At 38.1% G+C, this 18,286-nt stretch overlaps 1 protein-coding gene across 3 annotated transcripts in view; it reads left to right on the top strand.

Annotated features, from left to right (window-relative positions):
- RLF (RLF zinc finger) overlaps positions 1-18,286 on the top strand; it is a 58,495-nt gene that overhangs the window by 24,331 nt on the left and 15,878 nt on the right. For all 3 annotated transcript variants that reach the window (XR_010886463.1, XM_067311739.1, XM_067311742.1), the window contains exons 4-5: positions 1,232-1,364; positions 11,219-11,421. Coding sequence is in view for 2 of the 3 variants with exons in the window: in XM_067311739.1 (XP_067167840.1) it covers positions 1,232-1,364; positions 11,219-11,421 (336 nt within the window). In the remaining variant the exon portion in view is untranslated. The remainder of the gene's footprint in view (positions 1-1,231; positions 1,365-11,218; positions 11,422-18,286) is intronic.

The raw sequence follows: 18,286 nt of genomic DNA on the forward strand, positions 1-18,286 counted from the left end.
TTTTTTTTTTAGCTGTGAGCCATTCTTGCTGGCTGCTCATTTCTTCTCAGCAGTAGCTAGCTATCAGGAGGCTGCTAACTCACAGAGATTATTTTCGTGTAAATAATCTAATACCAGCTTGTTAACTGGGCTTGTAAAGTCCCATGGCATGAGCTTGTTTGAATGAGAGCTGCCTGTGCTAAATCTGTCTGTATTTGAGTTAAGATGGGGATAGATAATCCACCGCTTTTGGTGAAGTTCTGCACTTTATCAAATCAGATGTGGCAGTCCAAGATACAATCTCTGCTTAATTTAGCTGCTGTTTCCCTCACCTCAACTCTTCTGAAGTAATCAAATATGTGACAGGCAGGCAGGAGAATCCATACTGATATGAGTTCAAAAGAAAACTGCTCTAAAAGGACCAAGCTGGCTATGATAAGGAGTCAGCGTAGGCCATATCATGGCACTTTGTCACTGGTGTATCAGCTATCATGGGTGCTGAACAAAGAGTACTGAAGCGCAAGGAAGAATGTGGATCATATGACAATGCAAAAAGGCACACAACTACACATGAACCAGTGGGTACTGATTAGAAAAAGGTACATCTGTGCACATGGACTGCATACCAAACAATGCACTTTAATGTTAGACTTCTCAGAGAAGTGAATTGACCAGCTTGTTACTATAGTGTTGGCAGTAAACATAAAATTTGGCACTCGTCTTTTTTGATTCATTTTGAGAACTGTTTAATCTTAATTTCTGTTTCCTATGTGGCACTAAACACTTTGGTATTAAAGTCATCTTTTATCTATGCCTTAAAGTCTTCATCTTTTCTGTAGTAACTTCTATAATTTTGTTAGGAATCTAGAAGTTAGTAGGAGGCTTAAAAATGAGGGAACTGTTTCTCTGCATACTTGTCATGAATGTTACCATGTCATACTTGTGTCATGAATGCTGAAGGGCTACCACTGCAGATTAGGCTTTTCAGTTTAAGAAGCCATTTCGGTTAAATTTTAGCAGATTGAAATTAGGAAGCTTTGCTGTAGGATTAGACAAGTGTAGGGACTTTGGTACTCTTAAAATCCTAAGACAAACATGTCAAAATTGTAATGATATAGAAAAATGGTGTGAAATTATTAGAATACAATAAAATAGGGCAGATAATTCAAAGCTGCGTTGTTCTAATGTTTAGCAGAAACTTCTAATGGATGTGTTTTTTCTTGTTTTTTGTTTTTCCCCCTTCATTTTGTAGGATTCACATGATGCTTTATTGGAATTTGGGAATAACAATCTTCAAATACTGGTGGATATCACAAGGGAAGGAGTATGGAAAAATCCAGTTCTTCTTAAAATTCTATCCCAGCAACCAGTAGAAACAGAGGAAGGTAAGAATGTGATTTTTAGTAGTGAGAAGGGGTTATTAAGAAGGAACTTGATGTAGTTGTGGTGGGGAAACAGTGATTTGAAATCAGAAGGGAAGTGGGATTTCAAATTGCTTTGTGTGGTAGTATTCATCTGCTACTAAATGATATTTATGATGAAACTGTCTCACTGGCACTCTTGAATAATGTGTCATCACTAATGCGGCTCCACTTGGGCTATACTTTTATCACCATCGATTCAATATTTTTCAAACTCCATCTTTGAAAAGAAGTATTTCTTTTTCCATAAAAAATACAGAGTTTTGCTCCCTGAAGTGGTTTGTCTTGCATAACTCTGCTTTTAAATGATTTGTTAGTCCTAAATGGCTGGTGGGGAGGAATTATGTATGCACACATCTTTTCAAAAGCACAGAAAATGCATATAAGGGCGTGTGTGTGTGTATATATAGGGGCTATGACTGTGGAGAGTGAAGGTTTCCTTTTTTAAACTCTGGGCTGAGAAGCTCATTGTGACTAGCCTTCTGAAATGAGGGTTTGAATCAGAACTTATTGAGAGGTGAGGAAAAGGAATCTCTAGCCTGATTTTTACATAATTTTTAAGTCTTCCCTTAAACTCTCTTACTTTACTCACTAATTTTTTTCCTATCTATTAGTGGTATTGCTAAGTACTTGCAGATGTTCCTTTTAGTTGCCTTGTTAAATAACTGATGAGTTAAACCTGTGCTATCATGTACTTTTAAAAATTGAGAGGGAAAAGAGCATAAAATATTTTCTTTAGAACTAAAGCAGCACAAAAAGGGGTTTTAAGTCAAACTCTTCTCCTTAGCATAATCCTTCTGGCTTTGAGAAGCCTCTCACTGAGGTGTATTAAGTTTGTAGTATTGAATAAACTAAAAGAGAAACAGATTACAGTTATTTCACAGGATGTGTTATCTTTGTGTGCTTAGAAAGCACTAAAAAAAAAAAAAAACCCACTAAGGTAGGGCTGCAATCTTTGCCAGTGTTCACCTACGATATTCAGTAGTATGGTAAAAGTGTTCTTACTCCAAACAACATTAGGCCCATCTCCAGCATGCCCTGAAATAATGCTGTATCATACTAGTGTCCTGTCTTGAAGCTTTTCATTTACAGGCATAGCTTGCTTTATTGCGCTTTGCAGATATTGTGTTTTTTACAAATTGAAGGTTTGCGGCAACTCTGTGTTGAGCAAGTCTATTGGCGCCATTTTTCCCACAGCATGTGCTCACTTCGTGTCTCTGTGTCACATTTTGGTAATTCTCACAATATTTCAAACTTTTTCATTAATATCTGTTATGGTGATCTGTGATCAGTGATCTTTGTTACTCTTGTAATTGTTTTGGGGCGCCATGAACCGCACCCATAGAAGGCGGCAAACTTAATCGATAAATGTCGTGTGTGTTCTGACTGCTCCCTCGACTGGCCGTTCCCCCATCTCTCTCCCTCTCTTCAGGCCTCCCTATTCCCTGAGACACAGCGATATTGAAATTAGGCCAGTTAATAATCCTACAATGGCCTCTAAGTGTTCAAGCGAAAGGAAGAGTCGCACGTCTATCACTTTAAATCAAAAGCTAGAAATGATGAAGCTTAGTGAGGAAGGCATGTTGACAGCTGAGATAGGCTGAAAGCTAGGCCTCTTGCGCCAAACAGTTAGCCAAGCTGTGAATGCAAAGGAAGAGTTCTTGAAGGAAATTCAGAGTGCTACTCTAGTGAACACACGAATGATAAGAAAGTGAAACAGCCTTATTGCTGCTGATTTGGAGAAAGTTTTAGTGGTCTGGATAGAAGACCAAACCAGCCACGACATTCCCTTAAGCCAAAGCCTAATGCAGAGCAAGGCCCTAACTCCCTTCAATTCTATGAAGGCTGAGAGGGGTGAGGAAGCTGCAGAAGAAAAGTTTGAAGCTAGTAGAGGCTGGTTCATGAGGTTTAAGGAAAGAAGCCATCTCCATAACCCAGAAGTGCAAGGTGAAGCAGCAAGTGCTGATGTAGAAGCTGCAGCAAGTTATCCAGAAGATCTAGCTAAGAGAATTGATGAAGGTGGCTACCCTAAAACACAGATTTTTAACGTACACGTCACAGCCTTCTGTTGGAAGAAGATGCCATCTAGGATTTTCACAGCTAGAGAGGAGAAGTCAATGCCTGGCTTCAAAGCTTCAAAGGACAGGCTGACTCTCTTGTTAGGGGCTAATGCAGCCGGTGACTTTAAGTTGAAGCCAATGCTCATTTACCATTCTGAAAATCCTAGGGCCCTTAAGGACTATGCTGAATCTACTCTGCCTGTGCTCTATAAATGGAACAGCAAAGCTTGGATGACAGCACGTCTGCTTACGACATGGTTTACTGAATATTTTAAGCCCACTGTTGAGGCCTACTGCTCAGAAGAAAAGATTCCTTTCAAAATATTACTGCTCATTGACAGTGCACCTGGTCACCCAAGAGCTCTGATGGAGATGTACAACGAGATTAATGGCGTTTTTCATGCCTGCTAACGCAACATCCATTCTGCAGCCTATGGATCAGGGAGTAATTTTGACTTTCAAGTCTTATGAAATGTTTTTCTTACAGAATAAGGCTACAGCTGCCATAGATGGTGATTCCTCTGATGGATCTGGGCAAAGTAAATTGAAAACCTTCTGGAAAGGGTTCAGCATTCTAGATGCCATTAAGGACACTTGTGATTTGTGGGAGGAGGTCAAAATATCAACATTAACAGGAGTTTGGCAGAAGTTGATTCCAGCCCTCATGGATGACTCTGAGGGGTTCAGGACTTCAGTGGAGGAAGTAACTGCAGCTGTGATGGAAATAGCAAGAGAACTAGAATTCAAAGTGGAGCCTGAAGGTGTGACTGAATTGCTGCAATCTCATGACAAAACTGTAACAGATGAGGAGTTGCCTCTTATGGGTGGGCAAAGAAAGTGGTTTCTTGAGATGGAATTTACTCCTGGTGACGATTGCTGTGAACGTTGCTGAAATGACAACACAGGTTTTAGAATGTTACATGAACTTAGTTGATAAAGCAGTGGCAGGGTTTGAGAGGCTTGACTCCAGTTTTGAAAGAAGTTCTCTTGTGGGTAAAATGCTATCAAACAGCATCACATGGTGCAGAGAAATCCTTTGTGAAAGGAAGAGTCAGTCGGTGCGGCAAACTTCATTGCTGACTTATTTTAAGAAATTGCCACAGCCGCTGCAACCTTGAGCAACCACCACCCTGATCAGTCAGCAGCCATGAACATTGAGGCAAGACCCTCGATGAACAAAAAGATTACAACTTGCTGAAGGCTCAGATGATGGTTAGCATTTTTTAGCAATAAAGTATTTTTTAATTAAGGTATGTACATTGTTTTTTTAGACATAATGCTATTGCACACTTAATAGACTACAGTGCAGTGTAAACATAACTTTTATATGCACTGGGAAACCAGAAAATTCATGTGACTCGCTTTGTTGCGATATTCGCTTTGTTGCGATATTCGCTTTGTTGCGATATTCGCTTTGTTGCGATATTCGCTTTGTTGCGATATTCGCTTTGTTGCAGTGGTCTGGAACTGAACCTGCAATGTCTCTGAGGTATGCATGTGTAGTATTAAGTCATCCAGTTGCACAGTTGCTGTTTTAGTGCATTTCTGCTGAAAAGGAGTTGCAGTTCAAAACTTGACGGTCTTACTGGAAAGGAGTGCTTCCTAAAAGTCTTCAGCTGTATTGAGGAACCCTTTTCTTGGAGTGGTGTACCAATGATACTTAATGGCCCAGTTGCTTAGGCTTGCAAACTCCATTTATCAAGCCAAGGTTTGTTCTGGAGAACTGATGTGAATTTCAGTAGAAGGATTTCCTCATGTGCATCTGTATGGATTCCATTATATGTTAATTTGCTTCTTATGCACAACTAGTTTTATCAATGGCTGTATTACTGAACTGTTAGAAGATCCTGCTGCATTTCTTCATTCCTGTATAGGAGGTCCTTGTTACTTCTTGTGATGGTGGTTCACACTGCCCCTTGTCTTCTGCAATAATAGGGTTGAGCTTGTTTGTTCAGTCCCCTGGCTTTTAATTTGGGTTTGAGTTTCTGCAGGTGAGAAACTGATTCAATGACACATGACTCCTCTGACCATGTTGACTTAGACCTGTGTAGGTTCCCATTTCTGAGATCACTTGGCAACTTTGAAACTATTAATTCCTTAGAGTACTTCAATTCACATTTGTCTGTTTAGCTAGATCTGAATACATGCCCAACAGAGGTACAACAGATGCAAGTCTTCCTTGCTGGTGTTTCTTTCACATGATGCAAGCAGATGTAACAGGACATTCATCAGACCTATTCTGAAAATACTAGCTTCTGCAACTGTGCAAGCGCATTCTCACTTAGTCTGGAATAGTCTCAGACATGCTTAACCGGTCTTAAATGGGGGCCTCTGAATCCCATATTAGACCAGTCTGTTAAAAGAAGATTTCTGAAGTAAATCAGATAAGGCAAAGAGTTGGACAGTTTAAACAAAAGGCAGTTCTAAGAACCCAAGATCTGCCTAAGATGTTCTTACTGAGTGCCTTTCTTTTGTGGCAATCTTGAAGAACTTCATGGTTCTCTGTGGTGTTTGTTTTAGTTTGGTTAGGTTTTTTCTTCCCTCTTCTCAGTCTCAGGATATCTAAGAGCAGATAAACCGAGAAAAGTGTCATCCTCGTGACTTATTCATGTTCAACATTCAACATTGTCGCTAAGGCATATCTAAGACATCTTTCTATGAGCTTTCCAAAGCACCTGAATGTGTTATCTTAGTATCCAAGCAAGATGCATTAGATATTGGTTCAGTGCTTTCAGCAGACAGTGTAGGAAACAGTAAGTAGTAGGAGAACTTCGGTGGTAGTGTCCACATGTAGAAAGACAGTGAGAGTGTGACAGGATAGTGCTGTTTTGTTTCCGTTATTCTGTTTTGCTACAAATGTTGTCATAATAGTAGATGAAAATAGTAGCGTTATTAGTAATGGAGAGGAGAAACTAGTAACTGAGAGGGAAAATGAATATTCTTAGTGGCTATAAATACTATAAAGTAATGCTTCTGTCTTTCAATAATATAATTTCATGCCCTTACATGGAAGCGAGGGGGAGGGGGGGTTTGTTCTTATTAAAGAACATGTTGAACAGGTATTGAGGAGATGCAGAGGATTGTCAAAGGAGAGACCATATGGCCAGGAAGGACTGTGTAGGCCAGAGGGTTTGGTCTCCTGTAATTGTAGCCAACTATTAAATAATGTTTCAGAAGAATCCCCATAACACATCATGAGTCACTGTGAGTCATAGAACTCTAAAATGTTACAGGAAGAGAGAAAAATAGATTGAGGACATATATAAAGCTTTCATCTAATTTTTCTGACAATAGTGTATTCGTCAAACTAAATTTGCATATCTTGTACTGTGGAGCACGACAAAATGAAAAATAAAAAAATCCATGCTAACATATCATGAAGAAAGTCTTTTGACCTCTAGATTATGCTATTAATGTAACTTTTATATCTTCCTTACATCATCAGATTGGTATAATTCAGTGACTGCATATGTTACCACTGAAATATCAACTGATCCATGAAGCTGTATCATACTATGTGTTACAATTAGTAAAAACTTTTTGATTGTCTTTTCACTTCCACTTTTTCCTTCAGTCTCCTTTCTCTGTACCAGAAAGGCAGGTGTTGCTGTGATGTTATTTGACCTGTGGAAAGTCTTATTTTTCTGGTTAGCTGAAATTATTCTTTTGGCCTTGTGTAAACATGATTGGAGCCTGGATTAAGGAACTGTCTCTAGATGTCTGCTGGATTAACTTGATCCTTTTCTTCCTCAAGAATCATAAAATATGTTCTCATCAGCTAAATACTTGTAGCTGTAACAGATTATTTTAAGTCACTGATTAGTTACCAAGCTGCTTGTGTATGTGTGGTTGTATGGGTTTGGGGGCGTGTATGTTTGTAGGGGTTTTTTTGGGGGGGGGGGGGTGTTTAATTCTGTCACTTTGATCTGTGTGATGCTCTTATAGCCAGTTACATGGAGATTTAGTCTCTTCTGACTTCCGGCCTCCATTTGATATAGACAGTAGGAATCAAAATGCGCTTTCTGCAGATAGCAGGGATGAAAGTTTTGCTGTTAGGTTGAGGTTATGTTGAGAAAGGGGTTCAAAAAGGAGCTCTAGCACAATGGTTTCTCAGTTTTAATCCAACTACCATTTTACCCTTCAGTAGAACAAAAAACTTTCACAGAATATCTTCTGAAGTATTGTAAATGAAAGCTACTTCAGTCCTCTAAAACTTAGGAACTATTCAAAGAAACTATCTTTTGGCTTTTATGTATGGTGTATGTTTAAAAACTGTTTCTGCTGCCATGGGCCACTGGTAAACCAAATCTGAGAATAGTTCAATGTGCCCACCAGACCTTGAGAAAGGGTAGCTCATGCTAATGATGATCAAATGCTCAGTTTGATCAAAGATCTTGAAAACTTGAAATGTTAAAGTCTGTCTTGGTTAGATTAAAAGTTGTGTGTGTATACATACAACGTATGTGTGTGTATACACACACATATGTATGACCCTGAAAAGGAACTGACCTATTGTTGGTTTATAGGAGAGTTGGGATATCTTTCTACCACATTGCTATTGTACAGTACACAAACTAGGCAGATTTTGGCTGAGAGCTTTTCCAGCTTCTCAGTGCCATTTGGGCATATTTAGCATACTTCATTGCACTTAGAAGAGGGTTTTCCTATTCCAGAGGTACTCTCAGTGGAAATGCTCACCCAAGATGCTGTTTCTTTCTTGAGCAGTTTTTGAAGTGACTATGGAGTGTCTTCATGTCTTAGTGCCATTCAGACTTTATGTAGTTGGTACTTGTAATATTGTCTCTCAAATTCATCTTATGCTCCAGGAGTTTTGGGTGGAGGGAATTCTTATATCCTTACTGTCTAGTCTTGCGATTAGAGAGCCTTTTAGAACCTGAAACTGTGCTGACTTTTTACCATTCCAAAGGATTTGGTAGAGGGACGTGTTGCTAGGTTTCTTGGCATTAATTTTATAGTAAGCTATTTCAGTACTGAGATGCTCAGTAGAGCAATGGGACAGAACATTCAACAGAAATAAAGCACAGTCATAGGTCTCCAAGAGGCAAAAAAATCTGTTCATGGGCATGTTTGGAAACTAACGGTACGGATGGGTACAAAATTAAGTAAGAAGGGAAGAACAGCTGTTCTGAGGAATAGCCAGCAAAATCAGCTTTTGTTGTGTTTTCAGGGAAGGGAAGGCTGGTGCAAGCAGATTGCTGGATGAGTAGACAGTTTAGAGGAAAACTAGTTGCTAAGATAAAATGAACTCCTAGAGCCTGATACATGAGCTTTCCTCCTACCTAACTCACTTGCATCTTGCTTGACTGGGGACTAGAGCTTGTCTGTCTCTTGCAACATTCTGTACACACTTCCTTAGGCATGGAGGAGCAGTTTTCTCAATGCAGGGGTATGAGGGGAAAAGTGCTTACTAGTCACTCCTGAAGGTTTCAGCAAGCGGAACCCTCTTGTCCATACCAGCAGTGAGTACACCTTCTATATTTCATTAGTAAGTCTCATATCTGTGCTTTAAAAATAAAGGTGTGAGTGTTGAAACAAAAGTTTGCATGTACATACAGGTATTCTTAAAACACTTCCCATGTCTTGACTGGTTTGCCCCAACATGTTGGTAGAAACTTCATTTGAGCTATTGCTGAGTATTTGTCTAGCTGTGTAATGGGGGTGGAGAAGAATCTGAATCATTCTTAGAGCAGGTGAATAAGAGATGTCAATTTCTCCTATTTCTTGTGATTTGAAAAAATTTTCTGGAAAAAAAAATTATTTTGTGAGTCAGGAGCTGTAGAAACTGGGATTACAGAACTTCTTTGAGCACTTGCGGCCACTAAAAACTGCTGCTGACATGCTCTTAAATAGTATACTTTGCCTGAATAGATTGCTCTGTTTCAATTTTGAGTAGGCAAGACTTTTCATAGTTTTTTCCTTAACAGTGATCTCTTGGCCGGTTTGTTCTGGTAGTAGTCTCTTGCATCAAGTAGAATATATAGTTAAGCATTGTTAGTTTTCCTTACTAAAATTTCAGGCACAATGCGATATATGGATATAATTTTTAAGGAAGAGAGAAGGCTTGTTTCCTAGCAACTGGAGATCTTATTGCAGATTATCTCTTGGTCAGACAGCTTTTTTTTTTAAACCTTCTCCCTTGAAGTTCCTTTAACATGAAGTGTCAGTGTCATGTATGCCAAGAGTTTACTGCTCTGAAGTTTTTCTGTGAAGTGTGGACCAGTACCACAGATTTTAACCTTAAAAGGACATTTAATGGGCCACTAAGAAAAATTCTGCAGAATACCAGTAAACTTCACTACAGTCGCATAGTATGTACTTGGCCTCTGAAATAATTTTTCTGTTTAGGTGTGCATTGTAAGCCTTTTGCCAACTAGTGCTGTGTATTTTTGAACATGCATTCTTCAGTTTGGAGAAAAACTTAAGTACAGAAAGCTTGAGAATTTTCTTGTTTTGTATTATATGCAATCCCCTCTTCCAAAAGTTTGTATACTACTGGTTCCTCAGCTACCCACCTCACATCCAGGAGCAAGATACTGTAACATAGGGAAAATCACTTTTTCTGCAATAGCTCTTTCAGTAAACAGTCATTCCAAAGTAGACGTTCCTTTTTTGACTAATACAGACTCTTGCAGGCTTTACAGGTAGCTGTTTGACTACAGCTGCTGCAGAACAGTGGTTCTAGTGTGTATCAGAATGTCTCAGGAATTTTTGTAATTTTTTATACAAATTGTCAGACAGTTTATTTCTTGGTAGATATATTACATCCAGTATAAGTAAGAATGTATTAGCTCTTTTTCCCCTTAATTTTTTATTGTCTTTTTGAAATGCATACAAATCTGGAGACTACTATCAAGCTGCCTTTTTGTAGATGTTTGTTAAGCAGAAAACGGCACCATAGCTTTCTTGAAGCATACTATTTCTTCAAGTAAGACAAAGTACATGCTGAGTACCTAGAAAGAGAAACTAAATCTGTGATTTTTAACTCAGTTGGCTTTTGACCTAAAATAAAGATAGTTCCAATTTCCTAACTCAAGGAGCTCCCAGGTGTTTGAATTTCATTAAGTAAATTTTGCCGCTACTAATAAAAAATACTCTGAAGTTATATTGGTAATATTCAATTAGCTGACCATCTCTCGTAATGATTAGTTGTATTTGGTTGATCTAGATCATAAGCCTAGTATGTCTCATACACTATTCCTTCAAAGTACCACAAAAGGAACATTTTTCACTCTGAACTTCATTTTGCATATTTTGGCAGTACTTGGGTTTTTAACACCTTGGGTGAAAAATCTTTGGTTGGAATTAGTACACAATGCTTTGTTTGAAATGCGTTTTGGTTCTTTAGAATATGAAGCTATAATTAAAAATGAAGATACTGAACCTTGGATACAGTTCAGCTCAACTACTGGTATCCTATTCAAAACACTATGTGGTGTAAGCATTGTCCTTTAGCCACTGCTGTGGCATAATTCCCTATTGCCTTTAAAAGATGCTATTTTTTGATGTGACTGTCTTCTATAGCCTAGCGTTCTCTCCCTACTCGGTTGTACTGAATTCGTATGGGAGAAAATTTTCTAATTATTGCTGTTATTTTTTTATCCCACCTAGAGTTTCATAAGAAAGCTGACCATACTTAAATGAGTTTATTATGAAATAAAGTGTGAATACAGTGAGACAATTTCGGTTAAGTGTCAGCTGTAAATGGGTATATTCTCAAAGGCTGTTTTCTTTTCCTAGCTAATAAATTGATTACACGAGAAGGGCCTTCCTTTCTGCAGATGCGAATAAAACATTTGATGAAGTCAAACTGCATCCCACAAGCTACTTTCTTGTCAAAATTGTGTGCAGATTCTTCAGAAATTGCAAATGTTTCATCTTTTCGCCAAGCCTACATCACATGTGTGTGTTCTATGCTGCCTAATGAAGACTCCATTAAGGAGGTTAGTAATTCATAGTCCCTTTTTAATGTGTGTTTATCAAGCATTTTGGAATTTATTTCTGCAATACTAAGAACTGAATCTGAAGAGTAGAACGGTTGCAGCAGAGTTCCAAAAGAGAAAATGTCCTATCTGCAGGCTACAGTAGGAAAGAACATTTTGTATTAACTGCTGTTGTAGATAAGTATGTATTACATTGCTTGCATCCAAGTTTAGATGTGCCTGAAAACATAAAATAAGGCTTGTAACTTAAGTTCCCCTCGTAAGCAAAGTATAAATGGAAAGCTGTCCTTTCTGACTCAGAAATACTAGTACTTCAAGTGGTCAAATCTTTCTAACTTGAGAAAGAAGAGCTGAAAATCTTTGGAACCAGTTGCTCTAGAATCCTAAACTCATTCTTAGCAGTCTGAACAAATCATTCTTGCTCTGTTGCATAATAATGACTTGTATTAATACATTAGTCGTAACAGTGGTCATACAGCTCTTGCCTCTGTTGCCTCCTGATCTCTCACACCTCTTATTTTATTAACCTCAAGGTTAGAATTAAATGTGTTTGGTGTCCTTTTAAATGTTAGACTTGAACATTTTGAGTAAGCCTCAGTGAAACTGTGGGATGATAATGTATACTAAAAAAAGCAACTCGGATATCTGTGCTTCCCAGTGAGTTACTGGAAGACTGGTTTACAGTGTTTTTAAGCAGTTCACATGTAAACTAAAGAAAAGAACTCCCTTTAAAAATACTTATTTTGAAAAATAAGTATCTGGATAACTGCACCATCAGATAAGCTCTTCAATTTGAGCCAGATTCCCTTCAGTTTGCTGCACTGAAGGATCAATGAATGCATTTAATTGCTCACTGCAGACTCGGTCTGTGTTGTACTTGTACTAGAGGGATATACTTGTTCTTTAGGGATATATGGTTAACTTGCAGCATGTTCTGCGATTTTATTGGCTGCAAGGTTGGATACTAATGTTCAATTGCTTAGAAATCAAAGTTACAACCTCCTCAGTTTTTAGTTTCATTTAACAATTGTAAGGTGCAATTATCTGTTGTATCTAGATACACAGAAGAAGACACTTCAGTTTTTACTTCAAGTATAAAAGCTAGAATGAAGATTGATAAATTGAATCAAATTGTGGTGATCATTTAATCGAACTACTTATGGGAAAAGGAAGGCATTGGGTATCAAAGCAGTGTCTTAGGACAGTGTGGCTTATTGAGTTAACTTCACCTGTAACCAAAACTGATAAAAGTATAAGCTCAGTGGAGTTACAGTGCCAGAATGCTGGCATGAATAATCGGCAATAGGGGGATTAGTGTTTTATGGTTCCTTTACTTGCTTGATCAGAGGTATTGCATCGTTTGCACAGAATTGGTGAAAACAGACTCTTAAACACACCACTGTTTTGAGAAGGGGGAGACTTGTGTAATATTTTTGTTGCTTGTCATCTTCCTCAGAGTTGTTGGGCCTAATGAAAAGGGGGGAAGAGAGAGATTGGAGAAAGATGAAGAACTCAAAGAATGGCAGCTCTGGAGAATGGGAGATGGACATGACTGAAAACCTGTGGGGAAGAGCGAATTAACTGTAATAAAGGAAACAAGATTGAGTGAAATTTGAAGTTCAGAGTAGGATGGTGTAGGTGGTGTAACAGGGCTTAGCAAAGAAACTAAATATTACAAAAAGGATGAATATAAGTGAAGATAGCTTGGAGAGGATTGAAGAGAAATAATTTGTTGAAGAATAGACAATGTATGTTCATCCCCTTCCATACCTGGCTCATGTGAAGTAAAGTTATATTAATACTGGCAATTACATATTAATCCAGGGCCTCTGTAGAGGATGCTGTAACCTTTCCTCTGTTACTTGCCTTTCAGTTATTAAAAAAAGAAAAAAGTAGATGATCTCTCAATCACTTTTAAATGTTTTTCATATATAGGGGGCAGATATATTCCAATTTAACTTCAGGTCTCTGCAGGACACTTATCTGAACTGGACATCAGAGGGTCTTTATAATGAGTAAGGAGAATTATACAATTCATTGCATCCTAAGCAGGCATCCAGAATGGCAACCATCTAACCCTTCTGAAAATGCCTACTGTAGAAGGAGCTTACAAAGACTAGGTTAGACTTGAAGTCAGATTTCTGTTCTCCTAAGAGTTAAGGCTGGTGAACTATTTCTGTTAAATATATTGAAAAGTTATTTCTTGGACTTTTTAGAACCTTCTTGTACCTTGACTTGATCTTAGTGCACATGTATAATAATATAACTATGTAATTAAAGATCTATGTTTACAAGAATCTCCTGTTCCTCTGTAAGAAACAAAGTAACAAAGCTGAGAAGTGCTCTGTGGTTTACTGATTACAAAGCTTGGCTTGAATCTGCCAGTTTTTTGGAGCCAATTAAAGTGCTCCTTAAAGCAGTTCTCCTGCACAGTAGTTAATAAGTAGTTAATAGCATCCTTTACTATTGCAAAAATCATGAAGCCCAGAATGTTCTGTAATTTCAAATGGCTTTCTCTGCAAGGCAAATGCTGGCTAAAGGTAGCAATAAAAAGGATTTTCAAATGAAACAATCAGTTAAAAGTAAAACAATGAATTGAAAATTGAATGTTTTAATCATAACTGGTCACTTCTAGAATATTAAGGTGATTAGCTGGTCTGCTTTCTTGGGGAAAGACCATTCAAAAATCTGTGAGTAAACATCCTGAGTAAGTCTGAGTTTAGGCTAATGCCCATAATCCCACTCACACGAGTACACCTCAAACTTAAAAACAGTCATCTCTTAGATTCTACAGACAATGTCAGGAGAGGAATAAGGATGTATTCTTGGGTTGTGTGACTGAGAAGAGTGAAAGAGGAATGGTAGTGAAGCTTGTTAAAACACTGAAGAAGGATAGGTGCTTCTCATGAGTTCGTTTGCAAAAGTGTTCCTAGATTTGTGTTGAGTTTCTGCAGTCAAGTTAAACCAAGTGTTCCCTTCCCTCCCTAACTTCCAATTTGACTGGAAGATGACAAGAACTTAGTGTGTATATTCCCTGCCCTGCAAGCTCTTTATTCTTAATGAAATATTTTTGGTATAAAACATGTTTTATTATTATTATTAAATTTCTAGCTAGGCAGCAACTCTCAAATTTTTGCAGGTATGGTAACATTATTTACCCTAAATGAGGTAGTACGCTAAAAGAAAGTAGCCCTCTTTTACAGAGGAACAAAGCAGATGGTTGAAATGGACATAAATGGTCTGGCAAGTTAAGCCAATGAACTGTAACTATACCATTTTGGGGGCCATTTATTTCCTGATAGCCTCAAACTGACCCAAGGGCATGTTGTCCCAACTCATCTAGAGGAAACTTAGTCTCTGAGCTGAAACTAAATTGCTTTTAGTCACTTGATGGTGTATTTTTTAGCTCCTGAAAGGAAGGGAAGTCTCCCTAGATAAGTAGGGTTTGGTATCCCCTTTTTAAGGTGTACTAACATAACATCCTACTAAAAATTGCTAGAAGGTTTAGGTTAGCAGTGGGAGAACTGTTATGATGTAAGAAATGAAATATTCTTATAGCCTAAAAACTTGTTCTTATTTAATGATTTAATTGTTTTTGGTTTTATTTTTAATTTAAATTAAAATGACTGGAAAGACAAAACCAAGATCAATCTCTTACAGTCATATGTTCCAAACAAGTAACTTTGAAGAGTAAACTGTTATCCTTTTTGACGCTAGAATATAGGGAGGATGACAGCATTTTTCAACAATTCGAATTTAAAATATCTTAGTGTTTATTCTGTTTTGTCTAAACTTCTATTCAGATGTCAGTCCAGTTAGGTTTCTGATAGAGAACCTAACCAAACACAATTCCAGATTTAGTAAATACATTGTAATTTAGTAATGTTTCTGATTTGTCACTTGGTGACTGACTGTGGATACTGTTGGTTGATTTGGAGCTGTGTGTGTTTAGAATTTCTTGTCTTATGTTTTAGTTTAAAAAAAAAAAAAAAAACTTTAGGTCTAAAAAGAGCCAGATCATAGACCAAATTTGAAATGCAGAGGAATAAATTGCCTAGTTAGTTTCTCAGAAGTTACCATCCTGAACATGAGTGAGTTTGGTCAAAAAAATCAAATTTGTAGGTGGGAAGGAGAGAGAATCCAACTTGCTGTGACTGCAGGCTGCTTTAAGTGCTCCATCTGTGCCAATTATTGGAGTTCTTAACTGCTGCACCTGCTGGTCCAGTCCCCTACCAGTGCACTGGCAAAATAGCAGATGTCGCAGATGTTGTTACAGAATAAGTCTAAGCCAGGAGGAACTGGTTATTGAAAGGGGGGTTTGCATCATTATGTAGCCTGATAAACCCTAGTTAGTAGGCTTTAAGTTTGTAGATAGTAGTCTCCTGATCATACTGCCTAAGTTGAGTAACTTTCTTTAATGACTTTATAGAAACTGAGTCTACTCTCTAAGGCAGGTGGACCTATGTCAAATGGTATGCCTGGCCAAGCAGATCATAAGTGAGGTAATATGAAGTCTTGTTGAGATCTATGGAGGAAATGTATCCCATATTTGCATGCACTGATATTTTTTTTCTAAAAACAAAGATTGTTGTAGACTTGGAAGAACAGGCTTGTAACAGACCCCTGCAGCTTCTTGCATTATTTAATGTTTGCTGCCGTATTTGAGGAGATAGCAGGGCACAAATGTGGAAGTTATTAAAGAGAAAAGTTGGGATCGCTTAACTTTTGTTTTCCTAATTTGTGTTGCAAGTTGCACTGATGCAACTTGTAGTTTATATAGAACAGGAATAATTGAATGAAGAGAAGTGGTAAAGTACACTGTGAAAAGGCTTTGGTTATGCATTTGAGGAGTGTATGCAACTAGATTTCCCGCACAAGTTGAAAGAACATGTCTGTAAGTACCTAATGTAGGTCAGATTATAAGAAAGAAAGGTATTGCCTGCAACTTGAAGAGATTACATGAGTGTAGTTTCTTAATTAACTGTCATCTCCTGTGTTTCAAGACACACAGTACATTCCAGTACCCTACAACAAATTTAACAGACTGGAGCTGTGACTTTTCTGAAAGTCCTTTTTCTGCTCCTACAGTGCTACCCACACAGTTTTGAATGCAATCTGTTCTTGAAATTCCTACTGGAAGAAAGAGTGAGGTATGGTGTTAGTACAGGGCAAGAGTGTTTAACGGTGGTAGCTAGTATAGCTGTAGCATAAAGTGCAGTTTGCAGTGTGGTGTGTTTGGTTTGTTTTGTTTTTTTCCCCCCATTTGCTCTGTGACTGCATTTTTAGCAGTCTAGGAGATAATTGTTCCTTCCTCTTCAGTTCAGGTCTCTATTTGAACAAAGCAGCGAGATCTGAGGTGAGGAGCAGGTTCTTGTAGTGCTCCAAGTTTGGAGATAGGCTTAGGGTAGAAAACTGCAAGGTAACTGTGGGACTGAGGCTTGGTTAAAGAGAGATTTCATCTGGGACCAGGATTGTCAATAGGAGAGGAAGCGGAAAGGACCCTGGTAGAGAAGGAAATAGTTTGTGAGGAGAAGATTTGGAAGTAGAGGTGGGGAGAGAATGAAGTTTTAAGAACTGTGGGGATGGGTAACTCTGGAGTTGATGGGATTTGAAATCTTGGGTAGACTAGGAAGAGTTGGTACATCTGAAGTAGAGTACAGGCTTTGGGAAATGCATCACATGGTTTATTTGTCAGCCCAGTTCAAGGGAATGGAAACATCCTAGTCAATATGTGAAATGAATTCTGTTCCAGGGAGAAATCTGGGTAGTGTAATTGTAAGAGTGTCTGTAAATCTGCTCTTGCTGAGTCCCTGGAAGTTAAAAGATGCAAAGGATTTTGGAGGGAGATGGTATGCAACTGTATCCCTTTTTTTTTTTTTTTTTTTTTTTTAAATCTGCAAGCTAGGACAGCCTGTTCTGCTCTCTCCTGTGTGTGCAGTGGTGAACACATCACTCAAATTTTTTGTGTAGCCACTGGTATATGCTTATTTTTCCATCTTCCCTAGCCTGACAGAGGTGGCACTTGATTTGCAGATACTGTAAGTGCTTACTGCCTCTAACATACATAGGAGTGATGACATCTGTTTCCTTAGTTAGCAAAGTGCTGTCACTTTAAATCAAAGCTTGAAGTTTCTCTTGTTAGAGGTGACTCAGTGACAAAGCCCTGACCAAAATCATCTAAATAAACTGACTGGTTTTCACATCTGCAGCAGTTGTGGCTTGTGAAGTGCCCTAAAAATATCTGCTGCAAAAGGTCATTATAGGTCTCAAGTTGAAAGTCAAGAGTCAGTGGACCCTAGAAAATGTTGACTTTGTGCAGTGAAATCCAATCCAAAGCCTGTATGGAAAATGGGATAATATACCTGCTTCTGTTTTCCCTGTTTAATTAATGTTTGTAAAAAATTAATTTGCTATATTTTAAACTTCCCCTTGTTCTTTCTGTATCATTTTTCATGATTAATGAGAGGTTTGAATTATAGTAATAACAGCTGATTAAAGCAAATGTTCCTTGAGTGCAGTCTATTTTGTGAAGTAGAATAGATCCTATGAAAATATATACTAAAAATACTGTGGTTTTGATAATAAAAGCACTTCATAATTACTGCTTGTGGTCTAGAATACTTGGCTTATAAGCAAGTTATTGCTTCCTTCTGGTACGCAGATAGGTACATCTCCAAACTCTTAATCTTTAGGTTAAATGTAGAGCCTTACCTTTAGGTAGGCTTCCCAGAGCTTCCGTAGACTTCTGTATCTCTTCTAAATATTTCTGTTTTTAACTTTGTGCTTTGGAATGTGATTGTTGAAAATTAACCCTTATGGACAAAGAGGCCAAGAAACTGGCTTTTTCAGGAGACCTCCTGACTGT

This window comes from Apteryx mantelli, chromosome 27, assembly GCF_036417845.1.
Source record: "Apteryx mantelli isolate bAptMan1 chromosome 27, bAptMan1.hap1, whole genome shotgun sequence".
Classification (NCBI taxonomy): Eukaryota; Metazoa; Chordata; class Aves; order Apterygiformes; family Apterygidae; genus Apteryx; species Apteryx mantelli.